The sequence below is a fragment of the Schistocerca nitens genome, chromosome 8, assembly GCF_023898315.1.
Source record: "Schistocerca nitens isolate TAMUIC-IGC-003100 chromosome 8, iqSchNite1.1, whole genome shotgun sequence".
In the NCBI taxonomy this organism is placed as follows: domain Eukaryota; kingdom Metazoa; phylum Arthropoda; class Insecta; order Orthoptera; family Acrididae; genus Schistocerca; species Schistocerca nitens.
This window is the reverse complement of record NC_064621.1, coordinates 586,231,188-586,257,114: the sequence shown is the minus strand read 5'-3', so window position 1 is coordinate 586,257,114 and position 25,927 is coordinate 586,231,188. Positions and strand designations below refer to the sequence as shown.

The 25,927-nt window shown below is 40.9% G+C and overlaps 1 protein-coding gene across 1 annotated transcript in view; it reads left to right on the top strand.

Moving 5' to 3' along the window:
• The window catches only part of LOC126199176 (carbonic anhydrase-related protein 10-like), a 938,705-nt gene that overhangs the window by 699,493 nt on the left and 213,285 nt on the right, over nt 1–25,927 (top strand). Inside the window, exon 4 of the mRNA XM_049935947.1 lies at nt 25,178–25,372. Coding sequence (XP_049791904.1) covers nt 25,178–25,372 — 195 coding nt within the window. The remainder of the gene's footprint in view (nt 1–25,177; nt 25,373–25,927) is intronic.

Below are 25,927 nucleotides of genomic sequence, written 5' to 3'. Positions count from 1 at the left end.
ATTCAGTCATTTCTTGTATCTCCTTTGTGTTCAGCCTAGAATTATTTGTACTTCGTATATTAGAGTTTACAGGATCATGTACACACCGTCTCTTTTTCCGTTCCTTCCATCTTCCAATTTCTTCGTTCATCTTCCAATTTCTTCATTCATCTTCCAATTTCTTGACTGTTTACGGTTATATAGCCTCTTGCATGTTGTCTCTTGTGCTTTACAATTTCCTTCTGCAGTGTCATCCAGCCGGTGCCACCGTAACTGCGCCATAAACGACAACATACTTGAAAGAACGGTTGAACGAAATTAAACTGTTCTTCAAATTAGTTTGTATGGTGAAGATCAACAAAAGAAAAACGAAATAATAAAAATGCAGTCGAATTAAATCAAATGATTCTGAAGGAATTATTTTAGAAACTGATACTCTAAAAGTTGTAGATAAGTTCTTTTTTATTTAGACAGCAAAATAACGTCGATGGCAGGAGAACATATCAGCTGCAGACCGCAATGGTAAGAAAATCATTTCTGAAGAGAAAAAGAGAAATTTGTTAATGTGGAGTATAAATTTAAATGTTATGAAAGCTTTTCCATAGATTTTCTCTGGTACGTACCATCGTACGCAAGCGAATAGTCGATGATAAGCACTTTAGACAAAGAATGAATAGAAGCGTTTCAAATTGCGGTATCTGCCCCCATCCGGTCGGCTGCACTGCAACACACGCCCGCCGCCATTAGCGCCGCCGCGTTTCCTAAAGCAGCCACTACGGCATGAGGGCGCTGCCACAAACGCTTACGCCGCTTCCAATGATATGCAACGATCACTCTCCGGAGCTCTGGCGACGGGTGTACTTCGAACGTGGATGCACAGATTCTAATTTTGTGTGTTTGCCATTTCATAACATCTACAGACTTCCACTGTGGTTAGGGCGCGTCTTCTATAGAACAGTCATGTATTGAAAAACTGATTTGTAAACCATCCTATCTGGACACACTTCAACATTCCAGTGTTAGCGACTAATGCTGCAACTACAGCAAACAGATTAATGTATTACTTTTACGATCTCTTATTATATGTAGAATAAATTGATATCTGAATTCTCTGTCAACGAATCAGATCTGTTCCTCGCTTCCGTATCCACTAAGGAGCCAGAGAGCGTGCAAAGGAAGTTACAACATAAATGTACTGCTGAAGAGTATATGAGTAGACAGAATATGTAATGCATAATACTAAATGGAACAGGGTTGGTTCAAATGGCTCTGAGCACTATGGGACTTAACATCTCAGGTCATCAGTCCCCTTGAACTTAGAGCTACTTAAACCTGACCAACCTAAGGACATCACACACACCCATGCCCGAGGCAGGATTCGAACCTGCGACCGTAGCGGTCGCGCGGATCAAGACTGAAGCGCCTAGAACCGCTCGGTCACTACGGCCGGCTGGAACAGGGAAAAAAGGAACGTATAGCACAATTGTACTAAAAGAAGGGATTGGTGGTTAAGACATATCCTAAGGCACTAAGTTTTGTTAAGGGGGCAATTGTGGCGGTAAAAACTATGGAGGGGGCACAAAGCCTGTCGGCCTCTATGACTCAGTGGTAAGCGGGTCTGAGTGCTATGCGAAGGGTCCATGTTCCATTGTCGGAACTGCCAGGGATTTTATTTTGGTGGGAAGACTAGAGCGGCGTGCACTCAGCTTCGTGATGCAAGCTGAGGAACTACCTAAGAGAAAAGTGGTGGCAGTGAGGTTACGAAATGCAAAAATGGCCGGGAGAGCGGTTTGCAACACCTAAGCCTCAGTATTCAGCATCCGAAAGACTCAGTTAGCAGAGGATGTCGCGGCTGTGGGTCGTTCTGTCCTGATTCGCTCATCTGCACCAGAATGCAGAGCACTGCTTTGCTTTGAAAACAAAGCTTGTCGGTAATGTTTTTTTTATCTTTTCTTTTTTAGACATGTCGGTCTTTCGACTGGTTTGATGCGCCCTGCCACGAATTCCTCTCCTGTGCCAAAATCTGCATCTCAGAGTAGCACTTGCGACCGTCATCCTCAGTTATTTGCTGGGTATATTAAAGTCTCTGCCTTCCTTTACAGTTTAACAGATGTCCTACTATCCTGTCCCTTCTCCTTGTCAGTGAGTCCCACATATGCCTTTCCTCTCCGGTTCTGCGCAGAACGCCCTCATTCCTTACATTATCAGTTCACCTCATTTTCAACATTCATCTGTATCACTACAACTGAAGTGTATCCATTTTCTTCTAGTTTTCCCACAGTCCCTGTTTAGTACCGCACAATCCTGTGCTCCAGAAATTTCTTCCTGAAATTAAGGCCTATGTTTGATACTAATAGACTTCTCTTGGCCAGGAATGTCATTTTCGCCAATGCCAGTCTGCTTTTTATGTCCTCCTTGCTCCGTCCGTCATTGATAATTGTGCTGCCTAGATAGAAGAATTCCTTAACTTCATCTACCTCGTGAGCATTAATACTGATGTTAAGTTTCTCGCTGTTCTCATTTCTGCTACTTCCCATTACTTCTAACTTTCTTCGATTAACACTCAAACCATATTCTGCAGTCATTAGACTGTTCATTCCATTCAGTAGATCATCCAATTTTTCTTCACTTTCACTAAGTATAGCAATGTCATCAGCGTATCGTATAATTGATATCTTCTCACGTTGAATTTTAATTCCAATCCGGAACCTGCCTTTTATTTCCATAATTGCTTTTTCGATGTACAAATTGAACAGTAGAGGCGAAAGATTATACCTCTGTCTTACACCTTTTTTAATCCGAGGACTTCCTTATTGGTCGTCCACTCCTATTACTCTCTCTTGGCTCTTGTACATATTGTATACTACCCGTCTCTCCCTATAGCGTACCCCTACTTCTCTCAGAGTTTCCAACATCGTGCAGCATTTTACATTGTCGAAGGCTTTTTCCAGGTCCACAAATCCTATGAAAGTGTCTTGATTTTCCTTTAGTTTTGCTTCCATTATCAACCGCAACGTCAGAATTGCCTCTCTCTTCTCTTTACCTTTTATAAAGCCAAACCGATCGTCATCTAGCACATCCTCAGTTTTCATTTCCATTCTTCTTTATATTATTCTTGTCAGCAACTAGGATGCGTGAGCTGTTGAAGCTGATTGTGCGATAATTCTTGCATGTGTCAGCTTTTGCGGTCTTTGGAAGTGGGTTGATGATTTCTTTCCTAAAATTTTCAAATGGTTCAAATGGCTCTGAGCACTATGGGACTTACATTCTCAGGTCATCAGTCCCCTAGAACTTAGAACTACTTAAACCTAACTAACCTAAGACATCACACGCATCCATGCTCGAGGCAGGATTCGAACTTGCGAACGTAGCGGTCGCGCGGTTCCGGACTGTAGCGCCTACAACCACTCGGCCACCCCAGCCGGCTCCTAAAATGTCTCCAGACTCATACATTCTACACACCAACTATTTTAGAGAACTCTGATGGAATGTTACCTATCACTACTGCCTCATTTGATCTTAATTCCACCAAAGCTCTCTTAAATTCTGATTCTGGATACCCTATCTCTTATAAATCAACTCCTGTTTCTTCTTCTGTCACAACAGACAAATCGTCTCCCTCACAGAGTCCGTCAATGTACTCTTTCTGCACTACATTTAACAGCGGAATTCCCGTTTCACTCCTAATGTTATCATCCTTGCTTTTAATTTCAACGAAGGTTATTTTGACTTTTCTACATGCTGAGTTAGTCCTTCCAATAATCGTTTATTTTTTGATTTCTTCATACTTTTCATTCTGCCATTTCGTCTTATCTTTCTGAAATTCCTATATCCTTCATTTCTCAGCGACTTGTATTTCTGCGCTCCTGAATTTCCCTGAACATTCTTGTACTTCCTTCCTTGATCGACCAACTGAAGTACTTCTTCTATTACCTATGGTTTCTTCTCAGTTATCTTCTTTGTATCTAAGTTTTTCTGTCCAACATTTGTGATTTCCCTTTTTAGAGATATCTATTCTTCTTCAACTACACTGCCTACTCAGCTGTTCCTTATTGTTATATCTATAGTCTTAGAGCACTTCAAGCGTATCTCCTCATTCCTTGGTACTTCGCAGCCCACTAATTTGCGTATTGACTCTTCCTGACTAATGTCTTAAACTTCAGCCTACTCTTCATCACTACTATATTGTGATCTGAGCCTATATCTTCTTCTGAGTATGCGTTAGAATCCAGTATCTGATTACGGAATCTGTCTGACCATGGTGTAATCTAACTGAAATGTTCTCGTATCACCCGGCTTTTTTCAAGTATACTTTCTCCTGAACAGAGTATTCGCTATTACTAGCTGAAATTTATTACTAGTCTTTCTCCTCTCCCTTTCCTTGGCCCAAGCCCATATTCTCCTGTAACCTTTTCTTCCACTCCTTCCCTACAGCTGTTTTCAAATCTCCCATGACTATTAGATTTTCATCTTCCTTTACGCTCTGTATTTTCCTTTAAATGTCCTCATATACCTTTTCTGTCTGTTCATTTTCAACTTGCTACGTCGGTTCAATGTCGCTTCTAATAAGAACAACCCTTTCACTGAAATGTTCACATTAACACACATTCTGCCCTACCTTCCTACTCATAACGAATCCTACTCCCGTTATACCATTTTCTGCTGCTGTTGATGTTATCCTATACACATCTGACCAGATATCTTTGTTTTATTTTATTTTCACTTCACTGACCCCTGCTATATCTAGGGTGAACCTCACCATTTCCCTTTTCAGATTTTGTAGCTTCTCTGTCACGTTGAAGCTTCTGACATTTCACAGCCCGACTCGTACAATATTATCCCTTGGTAGATTATTCATTCTTTTTCTCGTAGTCGTCTCTCCCTTGGCAGTCCCCTCCCGGAGATCCGAATGAGGGACTATTTCAGAATATTTTGCCAATGGAGAGATCATCACGACACTTTTTCAGTTACAGGCTACATGTCCTATGCATACAAGTTATGTGTCGGTAATGCAGTGGTTTCTAATTATTTATGCATCCTCATGCCGTTGATTCTTATTCTTTAATGGCAGTTTCCCACCTCAAGGACAAGAGAGTGCTCTCAACCTCTGTCCGCTCCTCCGCCCTGTTTGACAAGGCCTTTGGCAGAATGAGGGTAAGTTCTTATGCCGGAAGTCTTCGACGCCAGGCGGTTTTCGAACCCAGGACAGAGGACGTTTTGTTACTAATCACAGACGCTACCCCTAGACCACTGGTGTCTGCAACAAGCGGATAAAAGTGGTTTCGTGTGCAGTAGTTTTTCAGACATGAAGAGGATTGCATAGGATAACGTGGCGCGAAGAGCAGCATCAAACCATCGTACACAGTGAAAACGACAACAATATCCTTCTGACATTTTGGCACATAAAACACGTTTTTTGCCTTAGAGAAACTGAAAACACTCCAGATAATGTTTCGGAGGCATTCGTTTTGTTTGTCTGGATTATTTTTCCTCACTTTTGGAAGATGATTTTTTCGTTGCAGGTTCGTATTCTTGCCTCGCATTATGTAGGTTCTATGGTCTTCCTCCTTCTTACAGATATTGTGGCACAGAAAATTCTAAGTACCCATCTTGTCCGTTACTCTAATGTTATTTCTCGAGACGATGAAGTATCCTCGAAACAGGATCAGATCAAACTGTACGATGAAGGTATATAAAGAAACCAATCACAGTGAAAGTATATAGCTGGAATTTTATTCAGTTTACTGATCTTAATACTAGAAAGCAAAGTGGAAGTAACTGGCATGGTCCTTCTCTTAAATATCTAATCTCTAATGTTCTGTATTTGATTATGCTTACGGTCTAGTTTTTTTTTTCTTTTTTTTCTGGCATGCGGCCGGGAGAGCGGTGTGCTGACCACATGCCCCTCCACATCCGCATCCACTGACGCCTGTTGGCTGAGGATGACACGGCGGCCGTACGGTACTTTTGGGCCTTCATGGCCTGTTCGGGAGGAGTTTAGTTTAGTTTTAGTCTAGTTTTTTTTTATTATCAGTTCCATAATTTCATATAGTATAACTCCACCTTTTCGATGAGCTCATCGAGCGTTTTCATCTACATCTTGGTTCTCTCCGTGTGTTCTATCGACTTCATCCTATCATCAGTAAATGCCGAAATGTCGAAATTTATTCTGGTTCTTCCCACAGACATCCCTCTTACACTTGCGTGTCTGTCATTCATTCCTTCATTCTCTTTCCTCAGTATGAAAGTAGACGTTAGAGAACAGTGACAATATTTCATCTCCTTATCGAATACCTGTTGCAGCTCGAAACGACTCCGAATGTGTGCCGAAGAACATTACTTATGACATTGTGCAAGCGTTTGTTTACATTAAGCAACTGTTAGTTTCATCGTTTATCCCAGCTTCCTCTAAACTGTTTACTAATTTGACACTAACTATCGAATTCTTTGCTTTTTTAAAACAGTATATGCTCCCAGAATATTCTTAACATGTAGTGAAGCAATCTTGCTATTAAACTTGAACAGAATATTTCTTATTTACATGATCGTCCTATTATAGGTCTCTCTCGCTTGGTTCCCATTTTATAAATGCTATTCAGAGTTCTCAGTCCTTCTAAGAGTGTGATTTGCAATTAGGTGCCATTCATCGTCCCATGCTCTGCAGTAGTTTTTCTGTCTTGGAGTATTATCATCATCTTCAATCGTGTCAACAATACAATCGCATGAGACACGATCTAACGTGCAGGGAGCATGCTAACGATCACTAAATTTTAACCGAGCGAGGTGGCGCAGTGGTTAGCACACTGGACTCGCATTCGGGAGTACGACGGTTCAATACCATGTCCTGCCACCCTTATTTAGGTTTTCCGTGATATCCCTAAATCGCTTCAAAATGGTTCAAATGGCTCTGAGCACTATGGGACTTAACTTCTGAGGTCATCAGTCCCCTAGAACTTAGAACTACTTAAACCTAACTAACCTACGGACATCACACACATCCATGCCCGAGGCAGGATTCGAACCTGCGACCGTAGCGGTCACGCGGTTCCAAACTGAAGCGCCTAGAACCGCACGGCCACTCCGGCCGGCTAAATCACTTCAGGCATATGCAGGGATGGTTCCTTTGAAAGGGCACGGCCGACTTCCTTTCCCATCCTTCACTAATCCGATGAGACCGATGACCTCGTAGTTTGGCCTTCTCCCCCCAAATCAGCCCAGTCCAACTAAATTTTACTACTCTTAAATAGATAATACATTTCGTCTAAACTTTGCACATTGCATGTGGTAAAAGGACTTCCTGCTCTGTACCTTTCAAAAAGCCCAGTGCCCTAAGACTTTGTTGGCTTCTGTATCATTAGCAAATGATTGTTATTATATCACCTTGACAAGGCCATGACACTAAAGAAACGAGTTGCCGTTCTTGTCAGGCTTCGATTTTCAGTTGGTGAGTTACATATCCCTTTACTACTTTATCATTTGACAAGGATGTTACCGTAACAAAATGAAATTTTGTATCCTATATCAACGCTGTTCTCAGTGGAGTTGCTACGAATTTCAAGGTCACGGTTTTGTAACGTGAATGCAGCGCCCCTCTCAATAGTGCAATATGCTAACTGACTTCTAGCCTTGCGGAGTGGTGTCATGTAGATAGACCTATTGTTTCATTTATAGACGTCAATTTAGTTCCATTAGTTTTCAGCCACTGCGCTGTGACATTGAGTGACTAGTGACGATGTACATTTGAAGAGCCAGCATACTTTAGGATAAGTTTATTCGCTTGATATTCTTCTAAGTTTCTCCGGACCGACATTAGTCATGTTTCTTTTCTAGAAATAATGTGCCCTTCTCTCCTTAGACTTTTCTATTAGTCGTAAATTTATAAAGATAATTTGTGAAGTCTAGTGTCGTTAATTTCCTGCATATATTAGCACCAAATATTGCGGCACTTCATTAGTCCACAATCAGCTCGCCTTTCTTCCCTGTCTTGGTGCACTGTTATCTTTTTTATATGGCCTCCTGTTACCAAACTTCTGATTCATTTCTGAACCTTGTATTTCAGCAAAGAAGCAATTTTTGTGGCATGAGGCATTCGCTACTCTAAAAGGGACGTTGAGAGACTAACATACTACTAAAATTTTGTTTTCAAGAGATCAACGTCTTGGCTGCAAAACCGCTTTATTACTGTACATTTTGCCAACAACGCTTTTCGCATTAAGGATCTTAACACTGACTGGCATAACAAGTGATAAACACATATGCTGCCGTCCATGCAAATGTCTTAGCGGGCAGACACCGTTTTCAATATTTCATGTACATTGAGTAGGGCCCTACGCCGTATACTCTACAAGGATACCGGACGAAGTCCCTTAAACCTCGGAAAGGACAACTACCTGCTGAGGTTTTTTATGTTCTTTAAAAGCGAATTCCCATGTACTCAACACTATTTTATATCAGGACACCACGAAATGTTCTTAAAATATTGACAACGTTGTTTGCCTGCTAATACGTTTGCATGGATGACAGAATACGTGTTTAAAACTTGTAATGGCAGCCAACCTGAAGATGCCTCAAGGCGACACATGTTATTGGGAAAATATAAAATATTGAAGCCTGTTTTCCAGTGAAGACTGTTTATCTTATAAAATCCTTTGTCAATGGTTGCTGTATCATACCACGGTGAATTGGAAGAAGTTCTAGGATTTTATTGCACTTATGTCTAGCCTGTACAATGATGCCTTATATATTTCCAAATGTAATCAGTTCTTACATTTTGGTATTAATTACCACGTTAATTTTATATTTCGAACATTTCCAATGAGGTAAATGCTACAACGTTATGTTGTTGATAGAAATTATATTTCAGAATGGATCTTCTCCTCAAAAATTCTACTTGGGATAACTTACTTTAATGCTTTTTACGCACTATTAAAGTTGTGACGTACATGTAGAAATTCCCGATGTATATAGAGTATCGTACTTCTAAACTGCCCTGTTAGCCATGATTTGATAAGTTCATTATTCTTAGCATCGGATTCTGCATAATATCACTATTTCTGAAAGAATTTGCTTGCCATTGTTTTTCATCTTAATTCATTAAATAGTTGTCCCTTTTTTTTAGCTTCATTTGCTCGAATAGTTTCACCAATTTGTTGCATGAATGTCCAAAGTTTACACAGCAAATTGCTTTAGGTTCACCTGGGTTCTATATTACTTGTTTTAGAATAGTTTAATGTCTGAGGCTGATCATCCTTTTGCAAATACGATGTTAGATGACCCTTTTGTCATGAGATGTCAGGACAACGATGGATTTGTATAATTAACTTCTTCATTCCAGCCCTCGGCCATAGTACATCAGGAACAACTTGGTGGAGGCATCTAGTTGCCTCTCATGCGAAACAATAGACGTCCGGCATTGCTGACAGCGAAAAGAGTCTAGCAGAGCGTGATGTCACTCGAAAGCTACTGTCAACTTCTCTGACCGCGACCATTATGACAGCATGGCAGTGCAGCTGACAGTGCCGCAGGGGCAACCGTGCCGTGACTCCAGCGGCTCTCTCCTTCTGCAGCGGCTGTCCCGTGGTCGAACAGCGGACCGTGCAGTGCATTCCAGGTTATCGCTCCGGGCATCAGGGGCTCGTGCTGTAGGCTGTGATACTGAGACTAGAATATTTTAGTACAGAAATGTCTGAGTACTTATACACTCCAGACTATGCTCGTTTAGAACTTCAGGCACGAGCTCTAAACACTTCCCCGTTGCAAGTGACGAAAGGCTTCCATCCTTCCACTACAGTATGCAGCATCGGCTGTTGCTATGCCCCATCTAGCTCACCTCTGCCTCACAACACCTGTCGACCGTGTTTTGCTTGGCAACGTACAATACTCTCACCTGCCTGAGGCTCACTCTGTTGCAACTCACTTCCACGCTGGAGTACTTTCCGTCTGAATACGGCCGATAAACTACATTGCCCTCCTTTTTATCAAGACACGTTCCATCAGGTCGTCCAAACTACATTATCCTTCACACTACAGTTCCTGGCGAAAGGCCCCTCTGGCCCTATTTCCCCCCTGAAGGATTATTCCAACAACTGGTCTCCTTAACCCTAACAGTTGATTTTATACATTTCTACAGGGCCTCTTGCCTTGTTCCTAAACTCAAATATGGAACTTACAATACTGGCCATTAAAATTGCTACACCACGAAGATACGTGCTACAGACGCGAAATTTAACCGACAGGAAGAAGATGCTGTGATATGCAAATGATTAGCTTTTCAGAGCATTCACACAAGGTTGGCACCGGTGGCGACACCTACAACGTGCTGACATGAGGAAAATTTCCAACCGATTTCTCATACACAAACAGCAGTTGACCGGCGTTGCCTGGTGAAACGTTGTTGTGATGACTCGTGTAAGGAGGAGAAATACGTACCATCACGTTTCCGAATTTGATAAGGTCGGATTGTAGCCTATCGCGGCTCGCGTTGGTCGAGATCCAATGACTGTTACCAGAATATGGAATCGGTGGGTTCAGGAGGGTAATACGGAACGCCGTGCTGGATTCCAACGGCCTCGTATCACTAGCAGTCGAGATTACAGGCATCTTATACGCATGGCTGTAACGGACCGTGCAGCCACGTCTCGATCCCTGAGTCAACAGATGGGGACCTATGCAAGACAACAACCATCTGCACGAACAGTTCGACGACGTTTGCAGCAGCATAGACTATCAGCTCGGAGACCATCGCTGCGGTAACCCTTGACGCTGCATGACAGTCAGGAGCGCCTGCGATGATGTACTCAACGACGAACCTGGCTGCACGAATGGCAAAACGTCATTTTTTCGGATCAATCCAGGTTCTGTTTACAGCATCATGATGGTCGCATCCGTGTTTGGCAACATCGCGGTGTATTCACACTGGCGTATCACCCGGCGTGGTGGTATGGGGTGCCATTAGTTACATTTCAGATGTGTTACGACCCTGGCTCTACCCTTCATTCGATCCCTGCGAAATCCTACATTTTAGCAGGATAATGCACGGCCGCATGTTGCAGGTCCTGTACGGACATTTCTGGATACAGAAAATGTTCGACTGCTGCCCTGGCCAGCACATTCTCCAGATCTCTCACCAATTGAAGACGTCTGGTCAATGGTGGCCGAGCAACTGGCTCGTCACAATACTCCAGTCACTACACTCGATGAACCGTGGTATCGTGTTGAAGCTGCATGGGCAGCTGTACCTGTACACGCCATCCAAGCTCTGTTTGACTCAATGCCTAGGCGTATCAGGGCCATTATTATGGCCAGAGGTGGTTGTTGTGGGTACTGATTTCTCAGGATCTATGCACCGAAATTGCGTGAAAATGTAATCACATGTCGGTTCTAGTATAATATACTTGTCCAATGAATACCCGTTTATCATCTGCATTTGTTCTCGATGTAGAAATTTTAATGGCCAGTAGTGTATTTCCTTAATATGCTTCTCGTTGCACAATAGCTTCTAACTCTCTGTTGCAGACTTACAAATAATCCCCTCGTGCGTTCATCTTCCTGCTGCTGCCTTTGTGCTCGGTGCACCTGGTCGACTGGAACGTGAACCACTGCTGGGTCTGAGCTCACCCTTGTCCTTGGTCCTCTATGTAGCAAAACAGGAACTACACTCAGCTGAACAAGCACCGCTGGTGTGATTGGTATGACAGCAGTGAATGTTGTGCTTTTCCGATTCCGATTTTCCCAATATAAACTTAAATGCTGCAATAAGATTTCCATGGAGACTCATCCGTCCTGTTGTTTCAGAAGTGTGATTATAGACTGCGTTACTTCCGGCCATAGAGTGTGATCGAAGCTCGTTAGATCTGCTTCTGGTAGAACTTCCATGAGCTCCTCTGGCCAATACATGAGGCTCCGAAATATTCAGGTGGGCAAGTGGTAAGTATCTCGCAGGCTGTTCCATTTAAAAAGAAACAGCTCACGTTTAATTCTAGCGTCTTTGCTGACATAAGCTTCCCCTGCTCGAAACAACTAGCCGCACCAAGGCAGAGTACAACCAATGTGCCTAGACCTGCTAGAAGTACGGTTCCGGCTCGATCACGTTTCTATTGCATTCTCTTACCTCATTTCGTCCCCTTAGCAACTTCACTGTACAGGAATCCAGCCCATCCTTAATACCAAATTCGGACAGGCTGTGATTTCCAGTCAGTAGCATTTTTGTAACTTGGCTTCCTCCATTTCTATATATATATTCCTGTTGTCGCTTGCAATTAGTAAGAGTCGATCCATTTTTACTCTTACAAATTTGTTCAATATCCGTCACTTGACAGGATACGCACCAACTACGTAGTATTCGTAACGTGCTTGTTTCCGTGCTACTGGTATAAAAACGGAAATGTAAACTTTCGCTCCATCAGTTCTCACCGATACTGAGGCTATCTTGAATTAAAAATGTAAGTTTCTGTGCTTCGGTTCTAAAACCAACCCCAACTCCTGCGGTATTTCCTTCTGTATTTCCTTAGACCCTCTAAATACTGATCTGGCGACAGCTAGTTTACCCCCGACTGACCTCTTGCAGCCTGCTGCGTAGCCTCCTGTAGCTCGGTCACTTTCCCTCGTGCTTCCCAAACACTATCTTTTACCGACTGCAAGCATTTTTTCATCACTACTTCCATATCTAAGACTTCTGCTTCAGTTTGTAGTTCCCTTATGTTCGGCTTCACTGCTTCTTCTGCATCTTTGGCACACCGCAATACTTTTCCAGTCAATTGTCGTAATAGTCCTTCTCTAAACTTCCAGTCTGCCTAGGTTGCCAATTTTTCATGTCTTTGTTCCCTTTTTCTCTATTCTATGATGTCGTCCACCTTTTAAATATCTTCCTCATCAGCATTGTCAAATATTGTTTTCATAAGCCGACCTCCAGCGTCGATCAACCCTTCTTCTTTCGTGAAGGTGGAATAGCCCCCAGTACCTGGGTCACTTCACTCCATAGTTTCTCGTACGCTCCATGTCCTCTCTCACATACCATGGCACTTTCTTTGAGTATCTCATACCTTTCCGTTTCCTGGCAGAATTTGTCGAATGCTTCTTCCAATCTAGCATCCTCCGTAGGCATCTCCCGTACGTTGAATACCACCCGTATCGCCCAGCGGTGATGTGATCGCTACGTTTTCCTGCTTGGCGAACAGCTCTCCCCCTTACAGGTGCTGCTTCCGTAACGCTTCCACGCCGCTCTTGTTTATCTCCCCTCACTCTTCTTCTGTTTATCTTCTCCTCACTCTCCCTCTCTGGTCTAAATCTCCTCTCCCTGGAATAACATCCAGACTCCCTTCAAAAGATTTCAACCACCCTACGTGCACAACTATCTTTCTCGTTGGAATTTGAATCTTGACACTTAATGATGACGTAATCTCTACCACTTGGTATGGCCCCTGATTCTTTGCACAAAACCTCTTTGTCTCTACATTCGGCGTATACGAAGTTGATAGCATCTCCCTCTGACGAACCTTACACTGTGGCATTCTTGCCATACAGCCCACAGCTTCGACCTATTTCTCCAGTGCTCGTGTATTTGCCCTCCAGTCTTTGCTTTCTTCGTTTTCAATATATAGAACGGTGATACTACTTCATATGGCGATAACCCTGTATTCGGATATTGTTTTGAGTTGTATTTTGGAAATATATATAGGAAAGGCAAACCTAGGTTTCTAGCATTTGTTGACTTAAAGAAAGCTTTTGACGATGTTGATTACAATACTCTCTTTCACATTCTGAAGGTGACATGGGTCAAATACAGGGAGCCAAAGGCTATTTACAATTGGTACAAAAACCAGATGGCAGTTACAGGAGTCGAGGGCCATAAAAGGGAATCAGTGAATGGAAAGTGAGTGATACAGGATTGTAGCCTATCCCCAATGTTATTCAATCTGTATATTGAGCAAGCATTAAAGGAAACAAAAGAAAATTTCGGAGTAGAAATTAAAATCCTTGGAGAAGAAATAAATACTTTGAGGTTTGCTGATGACATTTTAATTCTGTCAGAGACTGCAATAGACCTGGAAGAGCAGTTGAACGGACTGGACAGTGTCTTGAAAGGAGGATATAAGATTAACATCAACAAAAGCAAAATGTGAATAATGGAATGTAGTCGAATTATATCGGGTGATGCTGAGGGAATTAGATTAGTAAATGAAACACTTAAAGTAGTAGATGAGTTTTTCTATTTGGAGAGCAAAATAACTGATGATGGTCGAAGTAGAGAGGATATAAAATGTAGACTGGCAATGGCAAGGAAATCGTTTCTGAAGAATAGAAATTTGTTAACGTCGAGTATAGATGTAAGTGTCAGGAAGTCGTTTCTGAAAGTATTTGTATGGAGTGTAGCCATGTATGGAAGTTCAACGTGGACGATAAATAGTTTATACAAGAAGAGTATAGAAGCTTTAGAAATGTGGTGCTACAGAATAATGCTGAAGATTAGATGGGAAATCACATAACTAATGAGAAGGTACTGAATAGACTTGGGGAGAAGAGAAATTTGTGGAACAACTTGACTAGAAGAAGGGATTGGTTGGCACGACATGTTGTGAGGCATCAAGGGATCACCAATTTAGTATTGGGGTGCAGCGTAGACGCTAAAACTCGTAGAGGGAGACCAAGAGATGAATGCACTAAATGAGTGTCAGATTCGCACCTTACATGAGAGCTTTATACACCGCAACGGGAAGGTGAATATGACACCTAACTTAATTTGGTAGTAATGAGCAAATTTGCCTATAAGTATGTGATACAACAAGGGATAACACTAAATTGACGGTAATTAACACACCATTCCTATAATGCATGTTTGAGCGGAAGGTGAAACAAGCAGCGAGAGGCGTTTTAGTTTGGAATTCAGAGGGACGAGGGTAGAGACAAGGCCTCGCTACAGGGGGTACCACAGAAACCACTGAAAGGGATGTCCCAGGTGGTAAGTCAACGACCGATTAGGTGATTCAGACGGGGGGACCGAGTATAACGGTCGATCTGAGGGAGGGCAGGAAGGAAAGCTAGTAGAAAACTGTGTTTCGGAATTCCAAATGGATACGAAACAAAACCAGTGACACATTTTCGATCAAGTATTCAGCGAGTGGTACACACGTGAGAGAGTCGTGTACACATTTAAGTGTCTGGCACGGGCACAAAACGTCCGATTGGTTGAAACGCGCAAAGAAGAAAAAAAGAGCCAAAGTTTCGAGGCAATTTAATTGTAGAGACCTTGCGATTGGTAGAGAGAGTTTCCATAAAATAAGAGGAACCCTCCTATTGGTTGAAAAAAGCCATGACGTGAAGAACGAAAGAACCTACGTGGGGAGACAGTTTGGCTATGAGTAAGACAAGATGGAAATTTTCGTGGACTCTTCTCTGAACTGGCGTCAAGTGCAGAATGGAACGCATAACACTCTGTACGATGCAGAATAGTAATTTGTGTGAACACTGCGTTCACAGCGGCTGATATCCAGCTATAAATTAACTGTAGCATTGTTTAGCTCCAACTAAGGAGCAACGAACCAGCCAATTAGTTGACTGTTCTTGCGAGAACTGAGAGGATATTATAATATGCGTGCTGCTCCAACGATGCCCGTGTATATCGCCACATTCTAAGACTAGGGATGAGTACAAGTTCTCTTGCATAACGGGAAACATAGGGAAAGTTGCTGCTGGAAAATTCAGTAAAGGTATAATTAGTTTTATAGGAATTGCAGCGGAAGAGAGCGGCCTAACAGACAACAGTTGATTTCAGCTTAAGATAAATACCGCGTTCAGAGGTGTAAAGTTGTTGGTTCGCCAGCTTGCGTCCACTGCATACTCAAGCGACCTTGGGTAATCTTTTGCTCGGTTTGTCACATAATTAACCATGCACCAGAGACATGATTGTCATCCTAAAAACAGTACTGAACTTGAACCTCAATCGGACTATTTTTGTAGTACTGACCAACATCAAAACGTAAGTGTGGGAACAATTTTGTGAAGAAACTTCTAATTAAACTCTAATATTGTCGTGTTTAGGATAATTTTACCTTCTGAGAGCTAATATTTAATATTGTTGTGTTTAGGATTATTTCACTTTTTGATTTTGACGAGATGCGTTATCCTGACAACTGTTTTTTTGTTGTCACATTTAAAACTGTGTAAATGCGTGTATTTTCGTGCTAATATTGCGACATTAAACATGGCATTTCAACTTACACAGTTGCCATCAATCCTAGAATAAGTAAACCACCAATATTGCACCTTACAAATGGTGACCCTGCCAGGCTGGTAACTGGTTTGACTGGATGGCAACTAGCCAATTAGTATGAAAAATAAAGGTTTCTTAATTTTTAAAAAAATTGTGTTGTTTTGTGACCAGGTTACCCAAGGTATGTAAATGTATAGTGGATAGACTACAGTAAATGTGTGATCCAAAGTGTAGAAAAGTTGTATTAGCAAGTAGAATAACATTTGTCATTGTGTAGAAGTAGCTTGTGAATGACCTTGCTGGCGCGCGCGAAGTTATTCACGGCGTTGTTGGGTTGGGTCCGAAAATCCACAAAGAATGAAAGTGTTGCTAATGATGAGTACATAATCTAAGAAACTTTCTATGATATTTTGGAAACGTGTAAGATCATATACCTTGATGTTGACGAGAGCGCAAGCTCGTGCATTTCGAAAGACAGAGGTTAGCGAGACGATCAGAGATGGTGGAAGAACGGAGAGTGTCGCAGATAGGTCAAATTGAAGATCTTGACAAGATAGAGACAGACGTAGAACAAAAAGTAAGGGGTGCGAATCACGGAACGGAACGTAGTAATAGCGCAGACGGAATGGTGGCAGCTTCACGATTGGTATCACAGTCTGAGAATACACGAAAACAAACAAATGACGGATCTAGTGGGTCAGAAATAGAGTCAGAGGATGAGAAACTTCGGTATGTTGAACCAAATATAGCAATTTTGAACCAAACGGGACAGTTTCCAACAGAAAGAATGTATGTAAGTGCGTCCGCACTGTGCACGAAGTCGGTGAAACGCCACGTGATAGAGGCGAACGGTGAAATTTACATCAGTGACAGGTGACGATGGCGAAGAGTCAGAGAGTATGTGCGCATTATCGAAGCAACTCACAATGGTCCTAAAGCAAACGAGTGAAACAACAAATGCAAGGTTAGAAGACTTAAAAACCGAAACGGCGAATTGGAAAACAGACACAAATGCTGCGTTAAATAGTCTCCAATTTGAAACTTACGCTGGGTTCGAAAAAGTCCGTGAAGATCAGCAGAAACTACGAACAGAAGTCAATGAACAGTTTACTGAAATCCGGAGAGAGGCGAGAGACTCACGCGAGCTTATAAATTGTTAATGGGTGACCAGAAAAAGATGCGTTCTGACGTTGACCAGATCCAGAGTGGATAAGTTAGCACGTAAGACGTCTGGTAAGGAGCAACATATCTTGGAAGAGCTCAATGTCAGAAAACGTGTCACCCGAGCGGCATTAAAACGCATTGAAAACGCATTGAAAACATAGTCTCGAAAAATCAGAAACAGTGTGAAGACCTTCGTACAGAATTGAAACAGTGTATCGAGAGTCGTACAGAAAACAGTAGCGAGGTGACGGAATCGGTAGTATCATCCGACATAGTGATGGGAAGAAATCCAGAAATAAACAAGTCAGTTGTGCAATCTTTCGTAGCAGTAGCGGAATCACAAAAATGTCATGAAATTCAAGTCGTATATCCACAAGAGGATGCATCCATAATTACGGAAGCGAAACAAAAGCAAATAGGAAAAGAACAGTTAACACAGCTGAGCGAAGCACGTGGTGTGCGGTCACAGCAGACAAGGGAGCGAGAAACGCTAAACGCGCGCATTCCAACAGAGCGGCAGCCGACCCTCCGAACGTACGCGAGTGCCGCGAGAACAGAGCGAGTTACGGTGACACATGCACCAATTTTGCTTTTTTCCAAGCTACAGTACAACAGTCATAGACCCCAAGACAACATGAGCATAATAGAAAGGCAAAACACTGACCCATTTACGGGAAATGTAAACGAAACATTCAATCCGGCACACGAGAAACAGTACGGTATAGATAACTGCACACCACTGCGTACATATATTGCTAAATGGGACATAAATACGTCATATCAAGACCCAAATGTGGTAGAACGAGTACAAGAGAACATGACACAGTCGAAGGGAACGAGTAATGTTTTGGAAACACAAACGCCGTATGGTGAAAGAAAAGTTTGACAATGATCACTTTTTGACAGTCAGAAAATTGCAACATTACAAAGAAAGTGGGAACGGCTTACATCCACGCACAACTATAAATCAATTTCAGATCGGTTTACCAGAGCACTGGCCACTTAGCCATAAACTTGACTTCATTTGTGGGCATATGGACGGCGCAATAGCAGAATCCAAGTCAGGAGTAGTTGTAAACTGTCAATCGTATGAGCAATTTAAATCCGCACTGGTCCACGGAAACACAAAATAGAATAAGGTATGAGTTATTACAGAAAGAGTTGTTCGAAAATTCAGGCGAAAAGAAAGCCGTTACATTTTTCGAGGAAATGACAACAAAAGCTTCAGTGTTTAGATAATCAATACAGTGATGGGGAACTGATAGGGATATGCACAGTGAAGTTACCATTACTTTAACAGCAGTCATTGGTTGGTAGGGCAGGAGGTAATATACAAGTATTTAAAGGAATGTTAAGAGAACTTGAATTAATATTCAGTGAAGACGACGCAAAGAAACAACGTACGATCAGAGGATACAATACTAGGGGGCATAACAGCAACCGATAAGGTTTTAATAATAACAATTCCAGTATGAATAATAACGTAGGAGAAGGTAATGGTTTTGGAAGGAGTGGTAATCGCCCATGGGATAACAATAATAATTATGGTTTTGGAAACGCACAGAGGGCAAATAACAATTATGGTTTTGGTGGGCCGCGGAATTACAATGGTGGATTTGGTCCAGAGACTATGGTGGTAACTATGATCCGAAATACAATCCCCGTAAGAACGAAGGCGGAAGCTTTAGAGGATTTCAGCAGCAAATTACAGGTTATTCAGGTGGTAATGGAATGGCCAGAACGCAGAAAGATTGGGAAAATGAAGCTTCAGTGGGCCAAAAGACGCGAAATGAACTGGTAAAAGAAGTCGAGTGGAGGCCACCAAACCCAGGTAAAAGACTGAATTGACGAGATGAACGGTCGGAAGGCCAGTAGCAATACCGAAGTGAGAAGTGAAGTCTTTCCAGTTTCTAAAGTAAAACATCAACATTTTGTAAAATTAGCACCAAGCAATAGGAAGGTTACAGCGTTAAAAAAACTCTTTTCTATATACAAAGGCCCCATGGAAGTAAGTAAGTTAGTCCATAATAATGCAGTCGAATTGATTAATCCAAAAACAGGAAAATCATTGGTTTTGCACCACGTAATTCATTTAAAGTTATTCAGACAAAAAAAAAAAAAAGAAGAGTTACTCCACACGAGAATTTATTTGTATTAAATCTTCAGAAATCAAAAAGTATGAATGATAGGAAAATACACACAGCTAAAACTTTTAACTTGTACTTATCACAGTTAAATAAATGAAATAAGTGTTGTTAGGATGGTAAATGGAGAATGATGAAGAAATCAGGAAAATAAGAACTAAAGTAACTCTTCTACTAACGAAATGTGTTCTGGGGAAAGAGTTGAAAGTAAGAAGAAAAATAGAGGTCATCATGTGGATAGTTTGACGAAATAGTAGAAGATTCTCTCTTAAAGACGTAGAGTGAAGGAGGAGGAAGTTGATTTTTGTAGACGAAAGAAAGTGAAGAAGTAGGAAGGAAATAAACAATTAGGTGGGAAGGAGGTAGGCATTTTTAATCTGTTCCGTCGAGTACGGTGAACAAATAACTGAGGAGATATTTTGGGGGACTATGTGAAGCATATATGATTTGTGGAAAGTACCACAATCTGATATTGAACGAGAGATATGAGGGAAATAAATATAGGAAGTCGTTAGGAGGTAATAATTAGGAAAGAGAATTGAAGTATTCAGTTAAGCAAGAGACATGTTATTTCGTGGAAGGAGGTAAACAGTGGGAAGAAAAACTAACTCACAAAAGATTTCAATATAGGAATACTATGAGGAAAGAAAGGAATATAAAAGTTTACTATTGCGAAGAAAGGAGAAAGGGATAAGTACAATGAGAAATAGAAATTTTAAGATTTAAAAACAACGCAATAGAACAATAGATAATATTTTTGAAAGGTAAAATATCAACAAAGCAGCAATAAAGTGTATTTTGAAGTTCTTTTACAGCTAAGTATAAAAATAAGAGATTGTAGAGAAAAGGGCGCTGAAGTCGGAGTCAAGGTGCGAAGTTTCCAAAATAACGTAACATACTTGTAGTTAGAAAACTAAAAAAGAAGTAGAATTGGAAAGTCACTAACTTACTAACCGCCATCACCATCAATTTCACTCTTACTAAACATCATGATGAGGATGAGGAAACCATGACCTTTGTATTAAGAAAAGAAAATGGGGAAATAATGAAAATAAATATACAGGGATAAGAAAAACTGTTTTTGATAGAGTAATAACACTTTTTGTAAAGTCAAGAAAAAAACTTTAATGTTTGTAAAGTTTTAGCGTAATTTAAGGGAGAAACATAATATTAGATATGATGTCAGCAGACAAGATGCGGCATCATTGCGGCCAGGTCGACGACAAGACTGAGGAGAGTCGTTAAGCGTGAGAGGAAGGGACTCTGACAAGGGAACCTCCCCATCGCACTCCCCTCAGATTTAGTTATAAGTTGGCACAGTGGATAGACCTTGAAAAACTGAACACATATCAATGGAGAAAACAGGAAGAAGTTGTGTGGAACTGTGAAAAAATAAGCAAAATATACAAACTGAGTAGTTCGTGCCAGGATAGGCAACAACAAGGACACTGGAACGCAGGAGCGCTTTGGTCTCGCGGTAACATGATCAGCTGCGGAACGAAAGGTCCTTGGTTCAATTCTTCCATCGAGTGAAAAGTTTAATTTTTTATTTTCAATATATGTGACCAACTCTTATGTTTTCATCACTTTTTTGGGAGTGATTATCACATCCACAAGAAAACCTAAATCGGGCAAGGTAGAAGAATCTTTTTACCCATTCGCCAAGTGTACAAGTTAGGTGGGTCGACAACATATTCCTGTCATGTGACGCACATGCCGTCACCAGTGTCGTATAGAATATATCAGATGTGTTTTCCTGTGGAGGAATCGGTTGACCTATGACATTGCGATCAAATGTTTCCGGTTCCCATTGGAGAGGCACGTCCTTTCGTCTTACTAATCGCACGGTTTTGCGATGCGGTCGCAAAACACAGACACAACTTATTACAGTGAACAGAGACGTCAATGAACGAACGGACAGATAATAACTATGCAAAAATAAAGAAAGTAAAATTTTCACTCGAGGGAAGACTTGAACCAAGGACTTCTCGTTCTGCAGCTGCTCACGCTACCACGAGACCACGGTGCTCCTTAGCTTACATAGCCCATGATGTAGCCTATGTGACCCATGGACTACTCAGTTTGTATATTTTGCTTATTTTTTCACAGTTCCACACAACTTCTTCCTGTTTTCTCAATTGATCTGTGTTCAGTTTTTCAATGCCTATCCACTGAGGCAACTTCTAACTAAATCTGAGGGGGGTGCGATGGGGAAGTTCCCTTGTGAGTGTGAGTGCCTGGTACGTCTGCTACGAGATGACGGAAGAAAAGGCCTTGGTGGAAGCAACGTTCCTAGAGGATAACTCCTCTGTGGGAAAGTTTGGAGAGCTACACCGCATCCTGGATACGATCAACATGTACCTTGAAGTTAGCTTTATTCATATGAAAGCCACACACAAGCGTTATAACAATGGCTTTGCGAAAGTGTTCGATACGTGGCACTTTTATCGCGAATTCTTCAAAGCAGCATGTGAAGAGGTAATCGATGTCCACTGAACCGGAACGGAGGTGGACATATTACGGCGAGGACGAGCAGAGGCTTAGATTCACCACAGGAAGAAGAAGAAACGCGTTTCTGTAACTCTATGTACAGAACAGCGGAAACTATTATCAGACCATACGAAATTCGACAGCTGCGAAACAGTCGCTGAACACTCATGGGACGGAACAAGAAAACGATGGAAGTCTGTTCAACTTATCTAGATGAACAACCGATTACAATGAAGAATACACAACATATGCAAAGAAGACGCCGTAAGAACGGGTTAAACGTGAACAAGGTTAAACAGGTCTTCAGTCCTAATTCCCGGTCCAGAGAAGAGCGAAGATACAAGTGAGAAGACAGAAAGATGCACCGAGAACAGAAGATGCAATGCAGAAGATTTGGAAGAAAGAAGAGCCTGGACCAAAAGAGATCAAGAAAGCTTTTCAAATCCCTTCCCATAAAAGAACATTATTGCATTTAATTACCAACGAGAATCCATTTTGACTATTCTAACAGTATAAATATCCGGTATCCGATATTCTTTATGGCAAATTGCAACACCTTCAGATGTCATACCGAGAAATGGGAAACCTAGAGACGAAGTGACCAACGATGATCCGGAACGAATAGTCGACGAAAGATGAAGAAAAGCTTATGCTGCCAAAAAGGGATCTCCAATACAACGTCACCATGTAACATGAAACAAAGGCAACCACGCACTCCCGACACGCCCAGACCTTCAGCAACCCTTCTCTCTGCCAACCGTCATTCCATACTGAACGGAATGGCAGCGAGACGCATACCAGGCGCCGTTCCATGCACGCGGCGAGGCCCACCACCGACTACCATTCCATCTTTGACAGACACGTCGAAACACTCGAAGAAAAAAAAACAATTTTTAATAAACCATATTAAAGATGTATGAGAAAGAAATGTTTGTGACAGAATACTACCCAAAATAGGGTTCTTTTTTATTATGTTTATAGATATGTGAATCTGAAGATTTTTAGGTGTTGGCAATAGATCTCTATTAACGATGGTTTTTTTTTAATTTTATCTTGACATGTTAATAATATATTCTTACATTCCATAATTTTTCAGCATTTTTCAGCATTAACATTTTTGGAGGGTTAAGATTCTAGTGTAATGTGTTCATTAAAAGTATAAGACAGATAAATATGACGGGGTTTAGCTATTCCGTGATGTTAGTGTAAATTTTGTAAAGCAATTAGTAGGCTTAGAAATTTAATATGTTTGTAAAAGTCAAATTTGAAAATTTTTGTAATGTAATAATACGTAGGGTTAAGACTTTTGGGGAATATAAGCATGTTAATGTATACGATTATGCCTGTAAAGTCATGGATATGATTGAGTTATGGATCATAAAGCTTAATTTTAAGAAATGAACATGTCTTCAATTAGGATTAATATGAAAGCTGGAGAACAGCAACATTTATTATAAAAGGGGAGGATAGTATTAAATGAAGGTTTCCTCACCTTCAATACATATCCATTATCATTTAACACAAATTAGGAAACAAAAGAAAACCCAATCACTGTCTAAAAATGAAATTCCTGAATATATATATATATATATATATATATATATATATATATATATATATATATATTCAAATTATTCGAATTAAAATTATAAATGTAGTCAATTATTTTGAAAGAAAAAAATTCCTTTAGATTAGTTAAACAGAATTGTACAAAAAATCAGAAAAGTAGAGTCAGTGTTAAATTCTAAAAGAAAAAAAAAGAAAATCATTAATACATAGACATGAAATCAAGTACAATGTAAAACAATGAGACTGAATAGAACCACTGTTTAAGATATACAAGGGTAATCCCAAAAGTAGGGTCTCCTATTTTTATATGCACTTCCACCTTTTTATTTCTACAATGGTTTATATGTTTACAGCTCGAACATTTAGCTATTTCTCGACTTATTCACCATTTCAGTCGATGCATTTTTGTAGACGCTGTGGCAGTTTTTGTATGCCCATGTCATACTAGCTCGCCGCCATACTCTTCTGAAAGTTATGAACCTCTTCTTTCACCTCGACGTCGGAGCTAAATCGCTTTCCGACCAAATTTTCTTTTAACATAGGGAACAGATGATAATCACTGGGCGCCAAGTCAGGACTATAGCACGGATGGGTAATTATGTTCCACAAACTGTAGCAGGAAGCAAAGGTTTGCCGAGCGATGTGTAGGCGAGCGTTGTCCTGGAGAATGCGTATGCCCTTGCTCAACATTCCTCTTCTCCGGTTTTGAATTGCCCATTTGAGTTTTTCCAGAATCTCACAGTACCTATCAGGGTTAATTGTGGTCCTCAGTGATTCAGATGGATAGAGCATCTGCCATGTAAGCAGGAGACCCTGGGTTCCAGTCCCAGTCAGGGCACACATTTTCAACTGTCACCGTTGTATTATATCAACGCCTATATGCAGCTAGGGATATTCATTTCATTGTAATTTTATTTAATATTTTTGTGTTTATGATTATTTCACTTTCTGATGTTGATGAGATGTGTTATCTTGACAACTGTTATTTTTTGTCACATTGAAAACTGTGTAAAAAAGTGTATTTTTGCGCTAATATTGCGACATTAAACATAGCATTTCAACTTGCACAGTTGTCACCAATTCTAGAATAAGTAAACTACAAATATTGCACTTTACAACGTGTATATGTTTAATAAAATTCTTCTGGGTTTGAGGTCGCATTTTCATCTGTAAAATTCCGATGTTTTGGTGACTTACAACAGTCGCCGAAATTTCGGAATTTTACAGATGACAATACCTCAAACGCAGAAGAATTTTATTGATTGTGACAACGGCCACGGAAGCGTACATTTAAATTTAACGTGTATATGAAGTAAGTGAATTCTTCAAGAAATACAAGTTACCCTCAATACACAATTTATAAACAATTTCATCATTCCAGCCTTTGTGCAACATGTCTTTTCGTTTTTTCATGACATAGTCATTTTTTTAGGGGAAGCCGTTTGCAAATAAATTACTTTGTTGTTACTATGATGGTTTTGTTACTGAGTACTGGTTGATCAACTGTAACAGTCTCTAGCGATGACTTTCAGGCAGAATCTATGGCCTGGGAGACGCTAGGTCCCTTGACAGCAGCAGAGAGCAGCCCCTTGCATTTCTGACTCCCCGGTTGCCTATCTTGCAGGTGAGCGGCACACTGCACAACACGGGCCAGACACTGGTGTTCCGCGTGAGCAAGGACGCCAAGGAACAGCCTGTCAACATCACGGGTGGCCCGCTCGCCTACCGCTACCAGTTTGAGGAGATGTACTTCCACTATGGCACCAACAACAGCCACGGCTCCGAGCACCGCATCCACGGCTACTCCTTCCCTGGGGAGGTACATTTTATTCTCTCTCTCTCACTCACTTTCTAAAATACATTTTGTTAGCCATCAGAATACGGTTTCCTTACTTTTAATATCAGTGTGAAAACAAAAAATTATAACGTATCTTTATATATTGACTATACCGGTAGGGACAGATTGCTAAAAGAATAACTATACCAGTAAGATTTCTATGTGGAGAGCAATTTTACACTGCTGCCCTTAACCCTAACAATACCAACGCACTTTTCATAATGTGTAGTATCAAGGGGAGAAGGGTAATTTCATGCCCACCACAAAAAAATAAATAAAAATTAAAAATAAAAACCTAAAAAATAAAATTTTGTTAAACTGCGTAACTTTCACAAGCAACCCACTTTTTGAATAGGTACTAACATATAAGTAGCGTGTAGAACCTGAAAATATCTTTTACCACACTCTTAGCAATTCGAAGCATTTTCCGTAATGTTTACACCGAGTAGAAGGGTACATTATGACTACCACCAAACATTGACAAAAATACTAGTTTCAGTAACTGTCGTTGATTTTCATTCACACTACACTTTTTAA